General features: G+C 38.3%; 1 protein-coding gene across 1 annotated transcript; it reads left to right on the top strand.

Annotated features, from left to right (window-relative positions):
- Positions 1-1,327: 1,327 nt before the first annotated feature.
- Positions 1,328-17,565, top strand: LOC120356209 (translation initiation factor IF-2-like; the record flags this gene model as incomplete). The annotated part of the gene is made up of 6 exons (XM_039445104.1): positions 1,328-1,444; positions 4,031-4,166; positions 5,968-6,755; positions 9,358-9,461; positions 11,240-11,417; positions 17,376-17,565. Coding segments are annotated over exons 1-6 (1,454 nt in total), but the record flags the coding sequence as incomplete, so codon positions are not given.
- Between the last annotated feature and the right edge of the window lie 830 nt (positions 17,566-18,395).

Genomic DNA, 18,395 nt, shown 5'->3' with positions numbered 1-18,395 from the left:
ATTTCTCTCATACACATCGTTTGCCAATTCAGCAGCAGTTATATCTGCAGCGACGTGATACAGAATTATTCTTGGCAATTTGGATTGTGGCTCGCTTACCTTTATGTTTGGATGTTGCAGGACCTTATCACCCAAAACATTTTCTTATTGGCCCTTGGGTGAAGCACCAACAGCACACCCCCACCACGGACATCAACAGCTTTTTTAATGTTCAAATTTTGTTCACGGGTGATGTTCTTCTTTATTGTTTCTCGAATTTTTCCGCTTTGTTCCTTTTCCGTTCCATTTATTTTTGCTGGCTTCAGGATGATCACATTTCCTTGGGCGACAGCTTCTTGGTCCTGGGCGGAGACTCCCTGGCTGCAGCAGTGGAGGCGGCACTCGATAATGTAGAAGGTGCGGTCCTCTTCTTTGGCAGTTGCACGGCCTCAGCAAATGAGATCGGCTTATTATGGCTTTTTGCAACTTCACTTGCTAGTTTATTCACACTCTGCTCCAGAGTGTGAATTTTTCCAAACATTTCCGCGTTGTTATCTTGTATATGTTGCTTAACGTCTATTCTTTCGATACTTATGTAAGTTCATTGCACACATTTAAAAACGAATCATAGTCCTCTCTGGATATTTTCTTTTCAAGAAAATTTCACTCCCCCATTTCAGAAATTCTCTTGTATATTTTTAAGAGAACGTACCTCGAAACGTATTCCGCTATCGTTTTTACTTTTCGGTGGCAATTCGGGAGGCATATTCATTTCATCCTTTTCCTCCTCTTCCTCGTATTCTAGCTGCGCGGATGGTGGTAGTTTTGTTGGCGTATTTATTGGCGAATGGATCATCTTAAGGCTGATAGATCCAAAAACACATAATTTATTGATGGTTTGATAATGTTTTTTTAAAGAAACAGAACCTAATTTTAAAGAGAGCAATGTTCAAACGAAAATTTGGTGACACACTTTTCACTCAGAAAAAAAAACGTTGAGTAGTTTTCACTGTGAAAAACTGCTGACTGGACTGCTGGTTGTTGACAGTTGGTGTTGACACAACTTGTTCCACTTTCACTACTATAATACTACTCACACTAATTATTCGCTACGATCTGCACTCTACGGAGGTCTGATTACGACTGTTTCAATTGTAAACTGTTACGATTGTAATCAATTTATTTATCAATCTGGTTATTATAAGTTATTGATTATTAATGTATATGTAATATATAATAAATAAATAATTTTTTTTATGACAAATAAATGAATTTGAATCACTTTGCCAGGTGGGAGAGGAGATTCGGAAGAGAGAACGGGTCTGTCGACGACCGAAGGAATCTACGGGTTGATGAAGCAGGCGAGCAACGGATGAGGAAGCACTGGTCTCTCGGGAAGAGTCTCGGATGATCAGGAAGATGAGCTCGTCTGCGGTGTTGGGAGGAGTCGACGAACAACCACAAGGTCAGTAGACTTATAACAGAGAGAAAAGATATAAGACGATATGCCAGTTTGTAGATTCATTCAAGTTTGGAAAATTTGTATCAGGACTATGGTGTTGTGTATCAAGTGGAGATAATACTGTATCGTATTGTGTTGATACTGTATCATATTGTGGTGATATTGTATCATATTGTGGTGTTACCGTATCATATTGTGGTGATATGACATGGTATAGGGCGTTTGTGTTGCAAGTGTGAGTGTTAACTGAAGCCGATAGTCCTAGTAGTTGTTTTTGGTGAAGCTATGTGACGCTGGTAGTCTCTCATACTGTGCCCTTCTTACACTCTTACACTCCCAACAACAAACCCAAAGTATGGAAGTTTTGTATCAAATTATGGTGTTGTGTATCAAGTTGAAATGATCCTGTATCATGTGTGATGATACTGTATCAAGTTGTGGTGTCACTGTATCATATTGTGGTGATATGACATGGTATAGGTCGTTCATGTTCCAAATCACTGTTAACTCAACAAGCCGATATTCCTAGTAGTTGAATCGTTTTTTTTTTTCTGAAAATGTTACACATGTTTGAAAAATTGTAACTCAGTACTAAATTGGTGTAGAGAGCACCGAATGATTAAATTTCTTTCAAAATTTCTTGATACAAAAAATGAGAAATTTGCCGGTATGTTCCTTTTTAAATTGCCCGTCGACGTATATACAAGGTTTTTGAAATTTTGCATTTCAATGATAATATAAAAGGAAAAGGAGCTTCCTTCATACGCCAATATTAGAGTAAAAATCAGACTAGAATTATTCATCATAAATCAGCTGTCGAGTGGATTATAAATTGCATGCAATTCAATATCTCAATGTGACTTGTTGAACACACAGCTGTTGTGTAGACTATTAATTGCATGCAGTGAGGTATGCAATTGATAACTTGAAGTAGCATAGTATTTCCTCTAGACTCCTCTCTTCTTTCAACTCGGTAAGCTTTTGAAGATAGTAGCATAGCTGTTCACATCAAATTATTAGCATTGTCGATACAACAAACCAAACAGCCATAAGTCGTTTATAGACCGATATCTCGCCGACACGACAGGACAGGACAGAATTTACTCTGAAGGACTGTATTAGAGGAGAATGTGGTTTATAACTGCGTGAGGTCTACTGTTCACAGAACTACTGGTGTAGAGAACTACTTTAAGGAGATAATAAGCTTCTGAATGAATGAATGAATTTATTTGCCAAAAACAAAATACAAAAATCTGGTGTGGCGCACTCACATAACTTTCCTTGCCGTTATGAAAATTGATCTACTGACGCTAGTGTTCGCGCGCATCTCAAGTCTACTAGATCTGAGCCAGCTGATGACAGGACAATAGCGCTGCAGACACACGAAGTCTGCTATCTTTTCATAGTGAATGATTTAATAGAATCAACAGTTGCCAACAGTTTGCAATGGAATAATCTTATTTTCTCGAAAATTACGAGCTTATTTTCAATTTTAGGTGAGAATGTGACTGAACATTTATTGTAGAGATTTTCATGCTCAATCTTTTCCACTTGCAATGTTTTGTTCAAATTGTATCTGAAGCCTGATAATTGGGAATCTAAAATCAAACTTTGCATCGATGGGGCGGTGCTCCTGAAATTTTTACAGATATGGGACTTCGATGAATTTTTTAGGTGTGAATTTGATCAAATCGTTGGAGCCGTTTTCGAGAAAATCGCGAAAAACCCTGTTTTTGACAACATTTTCGCCATTTTAGCCGCCATCTTGAATTGCATTTGATCGAAATTGTTCGTGCCGGATCCTTATACTGTAAGGACCTTAAGTTTCAAATGTCAAGTCATTCCGTTAATTGGGAGATGAGATATCGTGTACACAGACGCACATACACTCACACACACACACACACACACACACACACACACACACACCACACAACACACACACACCACACACACCACACACACACACACACACACCCACACACACACACACCACACACACACACACATACACATACCATACACATATACAGACCAATACCATAGAAAAACAACAGCTTGAGTAGATAACCCATGGTATAGGGCGTTTATGTCGCAACTTTTACTGTTATCTCAAGCCGATTACTGTCGATTATTGTCAATTTTTACTGTTTTGTTGGGGTGAGAGTGTATGAACAGCACAATTTGAGAGACTACCAGCGTCATGAAGCTTCACAGGAAAGAACTACGTGGACTATCAGCTTGAGATAACAGTGAAAGTTGTGACATAAACGCCCTATACCATGGGATATCTACTTATGCTATCGTTTCTCTATGCCAATACCCAAAAACCACTTTTTTGTACTCAGGGGACCTTGAAACAATAGAAATTCAGAAATTGGGGTACCTTAATTTTTTTCGGAAAGCAATACTTTCCTTACCTATGGTAATAGGGCAAGGAAAGTAAAAAAGGTTTACAAAAAATAAATATATGCTACTGCAATTAACCAAAATACACACATAAAAATTAGGGAACTATTAATACCTAATAATAGTTTTAAATTCAAGTAATTCAATTTGTTTTAATTCAATGAATATTGTAATTTGTAGACACAGTTACCAATGGCTCAACGACTAGTTTGAACAGAAGAAGGTGGTCTTCGTTCAAAAGCAGATTCAAGCCTCCGTTGTCGTCCAGTGGATCGATCTTCTACTTGGACAAGGACCAAGCTGAAACACCCGACTGGTGAGTAACCATTGAACAAGCGTAGCAAGTTCTTACTTGTAACTATAGTGAGCTGCAAGTTATAAAGCCAGTGGAAAGGATGAGACTGCAGGATTGCCGATAATATGCGTTGTCACTACCATCTTGCTATCCTTGCTATCATTCCACAAAGCAGATAGCTAATGTATCAGATCATAGTGTTGTGTATCAAGTTGAGATGATACTGTATCATATTGTGTTGATAGTGTATCATGTTGTGGTTGTTCTTGTTCTATAGTGAGGTCCACGCTATAATGACAGTATTTGATCAACTTTGGTTCTGCTATCCTTGTCTATCATTCGACAAAGCCGGTGGTACTATCCTTTTCTAGGTCCACAACGGTGCCAATTATGTTTTTGACGATGTAGAAATATGATTAATTAATGCAGAGAATCGGCATCGCTATCCTTCTATCTTTATCCACTGTCATTGGATATCCACAGCCGTGGACCTCACTATAGACTTGAAATACTAAATAAAGTAAAATAATAAATAAAGTTATAAAGCCAGTGGAAAAGATAAGACTGCAGGATTGCTGATAATATGCGTTGTCACTACCATAAAGAAGATAGCGAATGTATCAAATCATAGTGTTGTGTATCAAGTTGAGATGATATTGTATCATATCGTGTTGATACTGTATCATGATGTCGTTGTTCTTGTTCTATAGTGAGGTCCACGTTATAATGGCAGTATTTGATTAACACTCATGTTACTATCCTTGTCTATCATTCCACAAAGCAGATAGCGTATTTATCAAATCATAGTGTTGTGTATCAAGTTGAGATGATACTGTATCATATTGTGTTGATACTGTATCATGTTGTGGTATTTCTTGTTCTATAGTGAGGTCCACGTTATAATGGCAGTATTTGATTAACATTGGTGTTGCTATCCTTGTCTATCATTCCACAGAGCAGATAGCGCTGCTTTGCTAACGCTGCTACCATTTTCTAGCTCCGCAATGTTGCTAGGTCGTTTTCTAACAATGTAGAAAATAATATAATTGATTAACACAATATTTAATCTTCCATCCTTGTTGATAATGATGGATTATATTTTATTCCTCAATTAATAATATTCTTCAGTGATTTAATAACGATTTTTCTTATTGGACAATATTTTGGCTATTAACTTTATTTCTATATGGCAACGTTGCGGCGCTATAAAATTATAGAGCTATCTGCTTTGTCCAATGACAGACAAGAATAGCAACATGAGTGTTAATTAGGTGCCAATTATATAAATTCAAATTCAAATTATTCATTTGCAATTTCGTTTTCAATATTATTTACAACATGTAAAGAATTTCTGCATTGTCACTATTCTACATATATTCAATTATATAAATCACAAATTTATAAAATACATAATAAAACACTAGAGAAGTTTAGTAACTATTATAAAACTTCAAGTTTTTGTTTTGAATCCAATGAAGCCTTGTGTCTTGAAAGGTTGGAGTTGGATCCGAGGGAGGAAAGCGGTACAAAAATTAAAATCATCAGTCATTCATCTTAAAACTCGGGAACCGAGTAATAAGCTCTATTTGTCAAATACTCTTATCCTTTTTGAATTGAAATTTGGAATTAAAAACTTGAGTTTCGCTTGGAAGTTTGTTGAAGAATTTTACTGCTCTATATAGTGCTCCTTTTTCAAATTTAGTTGTCCTATGCATTGGGTAGTATAATAAGTTATGTGCTCTTGTTTCTCTGCTGTTTATTCCAGATCTCTAAATTTTTCAAACTAGGTCCTTAATGTTTTTATATTTTCATTTTTTTCCAGCATACCCAACGTCTACTCGGACAAACCTACCCCCACCACACCACCTTCCGTTACCATGGCAACAGGATCGCCTACAACAACTTCCGTTACCATGGCAACCAATAATAATAGATCAACTACATCTCCTTCCGTTACCATGACAACGGACCCCCGTCGCTACAGCATAGCTTCCTCCTCACTGAGGCCTACTAGTCCACCTCCTCCTCCGCCTCCTCACTCCTCCTCACTGCACCGACAGTCGCTCTGTGAGGAGGTGTTGGCCAAGAGAGGGGGGTTGAGGAGTGTGGCCAGAGGAGGAAGGAGAGAGGATGTGGGAGGTGTTGAGAGAGTGGGAGGAAGTGAGAGAGGAGGAGGAGCGTTTGAGAGGGCAGGATCTGGAGGAGGTAGCGATAGAGGAGGAGGAGAAGGGTTTCAGAGAGTAGGATCAGGAGGAGGTAGTGATAGAGGAGGAGGAGGAGGAGGAGAGAGGATTGAAGGAAAAGTTGGTGATAGATTAGGGAGTATTGAAAGAAAAACAGGAGTACATCAACAAGATAGGTTAGGAGTGAGTGAAAGAGGTATAGGAGAGAGATTGAGTGGTGGAGGAGGAGGAGAAGCACTAGACAGATTAGGAGGAGGAGTATTTCAGAGGGTAGGATCAGGAGGAAGTAGTGATCGAAGGAGAAGAAGTGGAGGAGGAGGGAGTGAGAGAGGAGAATATGGCAATGGTTCCTTGGTGTCAGAGAGTGATGAAAATACTTCTAGCTGGGATAGAAGGATGTCTGGAGTAGATAGGATGTCTGATAGAAGTGAGTATTTTTATAAAATTAAATTAATTTTATTTATATTATTGCAAGAATTGTATTCTCTCTCCTATTTTTGTTATCTATTTGTTAATGTGCGTACATACTTATGCGCTCGTATTAACTTTTCCTCCACCTACTGTCTAAAGTACTTACTTTACTCCCTGAAACCTAATACTAAAGTGTCACTTTTTCGCTCTCGGTAGTAAAAAACAGAAAAACTCCCTAGGGAGTAAAAGTGACTCCATTTAAATAACATGGGGAGCATCTCTATTTTGAAACTTACATTGTTATAGGTTAGAAGGTCTAAGCTCAGATGAGAAAGCATAATAGAGGGTCTGTCATGAGTCAACTGAATTCAATACCACAACCAGAAATTTGATTAACTCATGAAATATATGTTTGTATGATAATTATTATATTCTTAATAAAAACATAAAAATGTATACAATTTTTAAAATATTTTATTCTATTTAAAATACCAGCCAACAAATATTTTTGATCTGCAATTCAAATCTGAACCGCGTGATCTGGAGTCAGCCATTTTGGTAGCTGCTCAGCTGATATAATTGTTACAACTTTTGCCGATAGATAGCGCAATCGGCAGTGCCAATCAGACGACCAGTTTTTAGGTTTTAGATTTAGGTTATGTTGTTAGGAATCATTGTCACCAATACGTAAGTTATTAGAATGATTTTATTTGCAGTTTCTATAAAAAAATGTAGATGGAGGAAAAATGTTGTGTACATCACGAGCGAAAAATACTTTTTCCTACAGATACCCTGAAAAGTGACCATTTGTGCACTGATTGCAGGCTGCAAAGAATCACTTTTCCGCACTAGTGCGCAAAGTGAGTACTTTGCGTACTCCAGATTTGCAGCATGCCAACGCAAAATAGTTAGTAGGTTATATGGAGCACCAGTGCAGCAAAATCAAAATGAAGTTGGTAACAGTGACTGCTGTGGCTGCTATAGTGAGCAGAGGTGCAACGAAGCACAACGCGCTAATTATTAAGTACATATTATAACCAAGGACAACGACAGCACAGTGCCACCACAGCACACACCACACAGCTGCCCGCCATTCAAACACACATACATTATTCAGGCAAATTTACCCATAATTACCCACTTTTCATATTCAATGGTAACTGTAGGAAAAATTTAATGTGAAATACGTGCGCAAAGTTCGTTTGCTGCACTCAAGAAACCATTCCGCCCTCGCCTACGGCTCGGGCGTAAACGTTTCTTTCGATGCAGCAAACTGTCACTTTGCGCACTAGTTGCACAAATAACTATTTCTCCCTCAGGAAAATTGTTGCCCTCGGCTTCGCCTCGGGCTTCAAACTTTTTCTCACAGGGAGAAAATGTACTTTTCATTCTAGATATACAAATAACTATTTCATCAGCTGTTGCTTGCTTATAGCATATAGTATTTGTACAGAAGTAGTAGGGTACAGATAATAAGTAGCTGGTTTTTTAAGCAACTCTCACTAGCGGGCAAAGAGTTATCTTCTCGCTGGTGATGCCTAGAAATAAATTATAATTAGTTTTTCTTCTCTCATGTATATGCATGTATTTGTAATTGTATTATCTACATTTTATTTTTATTTTTGCTCGTGTATATATGTGTATGAATAAATTGTTTGTTTTCTTTTTGGCAATATTTGAATTTGAATGAGCACAGCATCAGCTGATGAAAAGCGAAATGCGCGTATTCGTGATGCATAAGTCTGTACGCAGCTCATTATCTCAAGAATTCATTGTATTTGATCATACAATTTAAAATTTTGCAATTTATTTGTATGCAATTTTTTCTTTAGGAAGTTCCACTTTACTAGAGACTGGTGTAACGACAGAAGCTAGTATCTCAAATTGTTCTTTTAAACCGGTTGTTTTCACAATATCAAGTTGTTTATTTGTAAACGGATATGAAACATGTGATATTTTGTGATGTGTAATATTTCAATGGATATAGATAATTTCAATTCAATTTATTAAAACACACAAAACAAGACAAAACAAAATGACAAAGAATTACAAAACAAATAAAATACAATAAAATGTTACAAATATAAAAAAAAACATGGGCTTTGTGTTTGGGTGTGTTGGAGAAGAGAAAATAAGAGAGGAAGATCATTTCAATTCAATTATTATAAAACACACAAAACAAGACAAAACAAAATGACAAGAATTACAAAACCAATAAATACAATAAAATGTACAAATATAAAAAACCATGGGCTTTGTGTTTGGGTGTGTTGGAGAAGAGAAAATAAGAGAGGAAGATACCTAGCCAACTATGGTTTCCCATGTAATAGGCAGGCAAAGAAGAGAAGAGAGAGGTGATGAGGAAAAAAGGGAAGGGAGTAATGGGGGAAAGGAAGAAAACAGAGGAATAGGTACGCAAAATAAAGATAAGCAAGTCCACTGAAAAATGAAAAAAAATATGATAAAACAATGCTGGAGCAGAAATCTTGAGTGTTATATATCTGAATGGACGAAGAAATTACTGTATGTCCAGTTTTTATATCCAGTTTAATTTTTCCGCTGATCTTATTGTCCATGAGAAAGTGATTTTTCTAAAATGAGGGTTATTTTATTTTCAGGTTCAAGTCATGGTTCGGATCTTCACCTGAGGTTTGCTGATGAGCCACTCTATCAGTTCTATAATGAAACAGTTACCAAAGAAGAGCTCAACAAGTGTTATTCGGTTAGTATCCTTCAACTTTATAGGCCCGGTTGCACAAAAGCCGGTTAAATTTTAACCGTGATTAATTTCACAAGAACCAATTAGATTATAAACATTTATGAAAGTAACCAAAACTCCCTTATTTTTGGGTATTTTCGGAAATCAGACTTACGCCTCTAGTATTTGGGGGTGCTGGATCCAAATCTGAAATTAGAATATTTTATTCATAAGGACGTTAGAATATCAGAAGAAAAGAGGTGAGTAATCAATTGCGAAATGTGAATCCGCAAGAAACATTTATTTGCGGCACATTGTGCTGGCGCGAGGAACTGTCTAGTTAAAATGACCGTTTATATTTCTCGAGCTCCCATGATTCGAACTCTATAGTGAGGTCCACGTTATAATGGCAGTGTTGATTAGCTATCCTTGTGTTATTGCTATCCTTGTCTTCATTCAACAAAGCTGATAGCGCTAACTGTTTCGCGCTTTGCTCTGTTGCCAGATCGTCTTTTAACAATGTAGAATTAATAGTAATTAACAAAATATTTCATCTTAATTATGTAAATGACATTTGAAAAATATAATTATTGCTTGATAATATATAATAATTGATTATTTCAAACGATAATGAACAGTTAGCTCAACTGACACTTAGGCGACTCAGGTGGAGAAGAGACTGGACTCTAGTGGAGAGCATGTGTTTCCAAATGGTGACACTCAGACCAGTCGATTCTAGTCTCCGCGACGTCACCATTTCAAAACACATGCTCTCCACTAGAGTCCAGTCTCTTCTCCACCTGAGTCGCCTAAGTGTGAATTGAGTCTTAATATTACATCAATAAACCTATATCAGCTACCGTCTATAGATCACTTTAATGATCCGGATCAATTGATCTTGTTCACTGCCACGAGCCAATCAGAAGACCAGGATTGGAACTTCCTAAGGTCACGTGACGTGTCTAGTATTTGCGTCATGTAAAAAGCAATGGTTAGATAGGCGTTTGATTACTAGTTTCCATTCTGTACCTATTCTCTGACAAGAGGATCGGCAACGTTGTTCTCCTATCTTTCTCCACTGCCATTATAACGTGGACCTCACTATAGTCAGGTTGCTGCATTAAATCTGTAGTAATGGAAACGAATATTGATATATTTATGAGTTTATTCAGGTTTTCGACAGTACTTTACTATCTTCCTTCTTTTAGCCGAGTTCTCCATCCTTGTAAGCATTTTTACTAGCGTTCTGAATGTATTTCACTGGGTCGATGTCAAACGAGGCCACCGACAGAAGAGGACCCTTCTAAAAGCACAGAAGCAACAGTGGTGCCACCGACTACTGCGACCTGGTAAAGAGTCCTCAAATGTCGCCTGCGGCAGGTGACAGTAGAGGACTCTTTAATTTTTGCACAGCCCCGACATTTCAGGACTGAAAATCAGTCCTCAAATGTCACGTCCCCATTTCACTCCTGTTTGCAGACAAGAATTTCTTAAGCAAACAGTATTGTTTGAATATAAGAATGTCTTAAGCAAACAGTATTCAATGACCTGTAATATCATTTGTGTAACGGAACTTGGTATATAAATGTTGTCATTGAATAAAACTTGATTTGATTTGTCTCTCCTCTGATTCACCATCTCTCAAATTCCTCATTACCATGTCCTCATCCACTTCATCCTCCAAGACCTTCTAGGTGTTCCTCTCCTCCTCCGCCCCAGTCCACTGCAGATATATTGATACAGTATTTTATTATCAACTCTATTGCATAATTCTCAATATTTGTCATGTGTTTTGTGAACAGAGAGACGACAGTAGCAGAGGTAGTGTAGCAGACTTTGATTCGGATGGGTACGAGGAGATAGGCAGTGACCGACTGCTTATATCGAGGCCCTCAGCCATGGATCTGATTGCTCCCAAACAGGGGCACCATAGGACTCTCTGGTGCGAGATACCCGAGGTTATCAACAGCGAGATATTAAGTGAGTAGACTATTCAAAAAAATCTGGTGTGGTACACTCACACAACTTTCCTTGCTCATTGAACTGTAAGCCTCATTCTTAAACGAGAATAATTTAGGGGAATAACATAATGACGATTGGCGGCAATATATTATGAATGAAAAACACTAAGAAATTGTCAAAAAATTTGACAGATTTTTTTTTTTTTGACAATTTCTTAGTGTTTTTCATTCAATATGAATAATTACCACAATATCAACTTCTCAACTACACAAAAAGGCAATATATTTGAAACTACGATAAGACTACTATATCTATATATATAAAAGCGAAATGGCACTCACTCACTCACTCACTCACTCACTCACTCACTCACTGGCATAACTAAAAATCTACCGGACCAAAAATGTTCAAATTTGGTAGGTGTGTTCAGTTGGCCCTTTAGAGGCGCACTAAGAAATCTTTTGGCAATATTTCAACTCTAAGGGTTGTTTTTAAGGGTTTAAAGTTCGTCTTTTAGCATGTATATTCTTCTTCTCCCAATCTCTTAATTAGAATTGAAATTTCCATATCATATGTTACTATAGAACTATAATCTAGATAGAGTACCTCTTCGAAACAGTTGTTAACTGGCAACTAAATCAATAATTTTGTCAGGTTGGCATTAAGTTGAGTTGATTTTGTTAGGTTGGCACCAAGTTGAAGATTTAAATGAATTTATCGCGGAAAAATTGATTGGGCACTGCTACGTCAATCCTGGGAATATTATATTACTAGCGTCAGGCTCGCTTCGCTCGCCATATCTGTTTAGCCAGACGTTTAGTCTGGACCCCGACTGGATTGTCCTATTATAATATGATAAAAATGAAAAAATGCAGGCGAGCGAAGCGAGCCTGCTGATTTCATTCTTGGACGATCCAGTCGGGGGTCCAGGGGGCGGAGCCCCCTGGCTAGACGGATATGGCGAGCGAAGCGAGCCTGACGGCTAGTATGTTTATATAATATCATTGTTTTCAGAGTACTTTTTCCTTTGTGCAAATTTTGAAATTCGATGATTTTTTTAAAAGTTGTCAAAACAGCTGATCTACAGATGAAATATCTCGACTTAGTGTTCTTTTTATAAACTGCTCTACCTACCTACCTCATGCACGAGAATGAGGTTACAAAGTCCATTTCTCAAGGATGGGGTGGACCCCCCATTAGTTTCCCAGGAAAAAGACTCATGCCAGTTGATAGAGCTGAATTTGAAAAAAATCGGTCAAGTCACATTTGAGAAAATCGTGAAAAACATGGTTTTTTAGTCATTATCTGCCATTTTTCTAAAGAATATCACGGAACTCCTCCAATTTTCCCAGAAATGAGACTCATGTCAGTTGATAGGGCTTATAAATAGCTATTCATAGTATAAATTTGAAGAAAATCGTCAGAGCCGTTTTCGAGAAAACCGTGAAAAACAAGGTTTTTTAGTGATTATCCGCCATCTTTCTCAATAATATTACGGAGCTCCTGCAATTTTTCCAGAAATGAGACTCATGTCACTTGATAGGGCTAGTAAAAAAAAAATAAATAGCTATCCATGGTATAAATTTGAAGAAAATCGTTAGAGCCGTTTTCGAGAAAACCGTGAAAAACATGGTTTTTTAGTAAGTATGCGCCGTTTTTTCTGTCATCTTGAATTGAATTTCTTATTGTCGGATCCTCATGGTATAAGGACCTTAAGTTTAAAATTTCAAGTCAATCGGTTGATTAGGACTGGAGTTATCGTGTTCACAGACATATACACACACAGACCAACACCCAAAAATCATGTTTTTGGACTCAGGGGCCCTTGAAACGTATAGAAAACATGAAATTTGGGTACCTTAATTTTTTTTGGAAAGCAATACTTTCCTTACCTATGGTAATAGGGCAAGGAAAGTAATTAGAAAATTGAATAAAATACACAGATACCTTTTAAAAAACAAAATTTAGATTCATTAAAAGCACTTGTACAGTCCGGGTGCTGTAGCTTTGCCTGTCGGCGGAGGGCCACTAGAATACAATACTACCCAAACAAAAACATCCAACATTTTTGAAAATGTATCTCTCCATAAGCAACAGATGCTTTTTGTATCTTCTTAAAAGCAACGTTTTGCATCCATAAAGATACACAAGGAGCTTTAATGTATCACTCCATAACTAACAGATGTTTTTTTGTATCTTCTCAAAAGCATCGTGTTGCATTCATAAAGATACACAAGGAGCTTTAGTGTATCTCTCCATGACCAACAGATGTTCTTTTGTATCTTCTCAAAAGCATCGTGTTGCATCCGTAAAGATACACAAGGAGTTTTTTTGGAGTAAGGTCCTTTTAGCAAAACACAGCCAATCAGCTGACATTCGTTCAACATGCTCTTTCAATTGTTGGTGATACGTTGCAACTCTCTCATTCATGAAGAATCTCTGTGTGTAGGGAGCTTCCTTCATCTAGGGATCTAGGGTCTCTGAGGGCTGATGTTCCTGCAAAGCCGTAAATATTACCCCGCCAACCATACCTTGCCTATATGCCGTTTCAAAGTTACAGGACGCCTACTTTTTTTGTATCTCATTCGTTTCAAATAGCAATTATTCAGTGGCATAATCTTAAGGGTAGCTGCCAAGCCTAACTAGTCTTAACTAGTAGTTCTGTGAACAGTAGACCTCGCGCACAGTCAGTTACATTGACCTGTTGTTGTTTTCTCAAAAATAATAAATAATTTATCAATTAAACATATCTAGAAAAAATCCTAAATAAACATGGAGCTTTCAGTCCTATATCGTACCGTGACGTGTCGTCCCGGAATGTGAGTGTGAGCGCTGTTATCAGGTCTGGCTGCAACTGTCTACAACGTTGATGGAAACATACATTTTCAAGATGTTCGATGTTTTTGAACGGTTAGTATTATAGTCCTAAATAAAAATCCTAAATAAACATTGATCTTTCAGTCCTATATCGTACCGTGACGTTGTGTGAGTGTGAGCGCTGTTATCAGGTCTGGCTGCAACTGTCTACAACGTTGATGGAAACATACATTTTCAAGATGTTCGATGTTTTTGAACGGGTAGTATTAAAGTCCACTAGACAGCTGATTTATGATGAAAAATTCTATAGTCTGATTTTTACTCTAATATTGGCGCATGAAGGAGGCTCCTTTTTCCTTTTATATTATCCTTGAAATGCAAAATTTCCAAAAACCTTGAATATACGTCGTCGCGCAATTTAAAAAGGAACATACCTGTCAAATTTCATGAAAATCTATTACCGCGTTTCGCCGTAAATTCGCAACATATTAACATTCAAACATTTAAACATTAAGAGAAATGCCAAACCGTCGACTTGAATCTTACATCTCACTTCGCTCGGTCAATAAGTAAATATTATTGTTGATGTATTATTTGAGAAGGTATGAAGTCTGGAAAAACATCGATATTTCATGTTTTAACGTGAAATAGAGCGTTTGCAATGAGGCGCGACGATGCCGAATACTGAGAGCCCAGCGGCTGATATTGGCAATGAAATTTTCGCTGGAAGAGAGGCGGGCAAGGAATAGGTTCTTTGATCATTGCAGTGGATAGGAGCCAGAGCTATTGCAAGTGCTAGAGTAAGCCTCAGTCCGAACATTAGCGATAACAGCCGACTGTAGCCGAAGCGAGTTTGTTCTTCACCTGTAGTCGGGCTAGAAGTGAAGCGAGTCTACAGTACGCGTCCCGTACGATTCCCCACTGTGACGTCACCAGCGAAATGTCTCATTCCTGCCGCTATACTTCCAGTATTCTAGGTTCCCCGTTGTGACGTCAACAACAGACTGCTTCAGTATCCCTCGTATGGTGTCAGCATTGGGATTCCCTATTGTGACGTCACCCACAGACGGTCTCAGTCTTCCGCCCATGACGTCAGCACTGGGTGGATGGTTGATTGTGACGTCATCGGTGGGAGGCCAGGATAGCATGCTGTCCAGTTCTTGTTCGCGGTAGATGAGGAGTTGGCATTCGAATTCCTGTGGAATAAAGAAGAAAAATTTTGTTAGTTTGGGAAAAAATTGGATTTGCTTTCGCTGTTTAAGATTAGCTTAGAGTGGGGATGCTTGTATTACATTAAGTAAGCTTGAATTACACTAAACCTAGCGCCGCAGTGCAAGATGGTTTCTTACAGCTTGGCGTTGTTGTCATTCGAGATGAGTATCTGGCTTGGAAGTGTTTCGGCCGCATTGCAGGATGACTGTTAACGGTTGCCGGAAGCTCAACAGCTCGATTTTTTTTGTGATAGAGAAATTCTGATTGCAGATTCGTTCTCAGCGACCCCAAGTTTAGCCTAAAGGCTCAGAATGTCAACAATGTTTTTAAATAATTAAAAATCATCAAGAAAAGTCATTAATATAGTAGTACACCACGTTTCTGGGAACTTTTTACTGGTGACTGGAGTTATTATTGACACACAAAAATCAAAATAATCGTGAGAAAGAAAACTGCTGATGAACGCGAATAAGACCGCCACTCCATTGTTCTATTGTCTCGGCTGCTTGGCTGAGCCTGGCTGGAGGGATCAAATAACCGACTGGTTTGATCTTTCGTCTGTCCACTAGGCGGAACTACGCCGAACATTGCTGGGTGGAAGACGTTACTGCGGCCGCTCGCATTCCCACCAACGCTGCTATTATTTGCTGTCTCAGCGCCTAGTCCGATTCAGCCAAGCAACCAGCCTGCACTGCGGAGCTAGGTTTACTGCGGCCGCTCGCATTCCCACCAACGCTGCTATTATTTGCTGGCTCAGCGCCTAGTCCGATTCAGCCAAGCAACCAGCCTGCACTGCGGAGCTAGGTTTAGGGCCTCTTCACATTATGCTATGACTGTGCTGAAATAACTCTCCAGAAGACCTAGTCAGTCATCTCCAAACATTGAAAGCTAAGCTACAGTACGCGTCCCGTAGCTTCACCTTCATGTCTTTAAAATGGCATATAGGCAAGGTATAGTTCGCGGGGTAATGTTCACGGCTTTGCAAAAACATCAGGCTTCAGAGAAACTAGATCCCTAGATGAAGGAAGCTCCCTACACACAGAGATTCTTCATGAATGAGAGAGTTGCAACGTAGCTCCAACTATGGAAAGAACATGTTGAACGAATGTCAGCTGATAGGCCACCCAACTCCAAAAGAACATCTGCTGCTTTTGGAGAGATACATTAAAGATCCTTGTGTATCTTTTAAGATGCAACAAGTTGCTTTTGAGAATATACATAAGAACATCTGTTGCTTATGGAGAGATACATTAAAGATCCTTGTGTATCTTTTCGGATGCAACACGATGCTTTTGAGAAGATACAAAAGAACATTATGCTGCTTATGGAGAGATACATTAAAGATCCTTGTGTATCTTTTAGGATGCAACAAGTTGCTTTTGAGAATATACAAAAGAACATCTGTTGCTTATGGAGTGATACATTAAAGCTCCTTGTGTATCTTTTTGGATGTAACACAATGCTTTTGGGAAGATACACGTTGCTTTTCAGCAGCTCTTTTATACAAAAGAGCATCATGGAAAAATACATTTTCAAAGATGTTGGGATGTTTTTGAACGGGTAGTATTGTAGTCTAGTGGCCCTACGCCGATAGGCAAAGCCTATCAAAATTACCATAATATAATGTTTACATTGAGATGAGGTTGGCACGCGTGAACATTATAATATGATCATATGATATTAAATCGTATGGCCTACTCATATCACTTCACGTCGTGTCTCAATATGAGGCCAGCTTTTAATGTCAGCTGGTGGTACGGCTACTACAGCAAACCTGTTACTTTTAGCTGTCAATCCATATTTTTTGAAGTGACTAACATGTTACTTTCAAAGAACATCATGTGATTTTGTAGTTATTTAATATTCCTGAACCCTCAGTCATATATATGCTCAGAAATCAATCATTCAATCCCAAATGAAAATGTCAACATTTGTAATTTTTCGCAGAAACCCTCTCGAAGGACGAACGTCGCATTCAGGAAGCGAAATTCGAGGTGATGACGTCAGAGGCGTCCTACTTGAAATCGCTGACTGTGCTGGAAAAACATTTTGCCAACAGTGCGGCATTCAAGGATGAGTCAGTGCTGCCAACAGAGGACCGCAAAAGTCTGTTTGGCCACCTAACTGGTGTCAGAAGGTGAGTCAAATCATAGGGAAAAGATAGCAGAGTAAGATGATGCCATGGTTTGTAGAATATTCATTCAAAGTTTGCAAGTTTTTTTATCAAATTATGGTGTAATTATTATTTAACGAAAATCCCAATTAAATGCTGTAAATCACCCCGAAGACTTCTGCTACTGCAAATATTGACAACAGGGTAAACAGCTAGATGGAAATTCGATGAGAGCTACTATCCAAAAATTATTTGCCAGCCCGGGTATCGAACCCAGCACCTCCTAATTGCCAGTCAGGAATGCTTAGCCTTACACCAAACTGACAATCTCTGGATAGCAGCGCTCATTTTATACAAAGCTATAGCGGCCAGCCAGTCTACACATAAAAATTACAGCATTTAATTTGGATTTTCGTTTAATAATAATAATTAATTCATTAGCATTTGGATAATTGCAATATCTCAGTAATTTCCATCCGTAGACTGGTTAGCCGCTAAAGCTTCGTATAAAATGAGTGCTGCTATCCAGAGATTGTCAGTTTGGTGTAAGGGTAAGCATTCCTGACCGGCAATTGGGAGGTACTGGGTTTGATTCCTGGGCTGACAAATAATTTTTGGATAGTAGCTCTCATCGAATTTCCATCTAGCTGTTAACCCTGTTGTCAATATTTGCAGTAACAGAAGTCTTCGGGGTGATTAACAGCATTTAATTGGGATTATGCAATCTCTAATTTAATTACATATGTAGCCTAATTATGGTGTTGAGTATCTAGTGGAGATGATACTGTATCATATTGTGGTTATACTCTATTATGTATGGTGTGTATCATATTGTGGTTATACTCTATTGTGTA

Source organism: Nilaparvata lugens, unplaced genomic scaffold, assembly GCF_014356525.2.
Source record: "Nilaparvata lugens isolate BPH unplaced genomic scaffold, ASM1435652v1 scaffold6171, whole genome shotgun sequence".
NCBI lineage: Eukaryota > Metazoa > Arthropoda > Insecta > Hemiptera > Delphacidae > Nilaparvata > Nilaparvata lugens.
The sequence above is the reverse complement of the archived record's forward strand: the minus strand, read 5'-3'. Positions and strand labels throughout refer to the sequence as shown.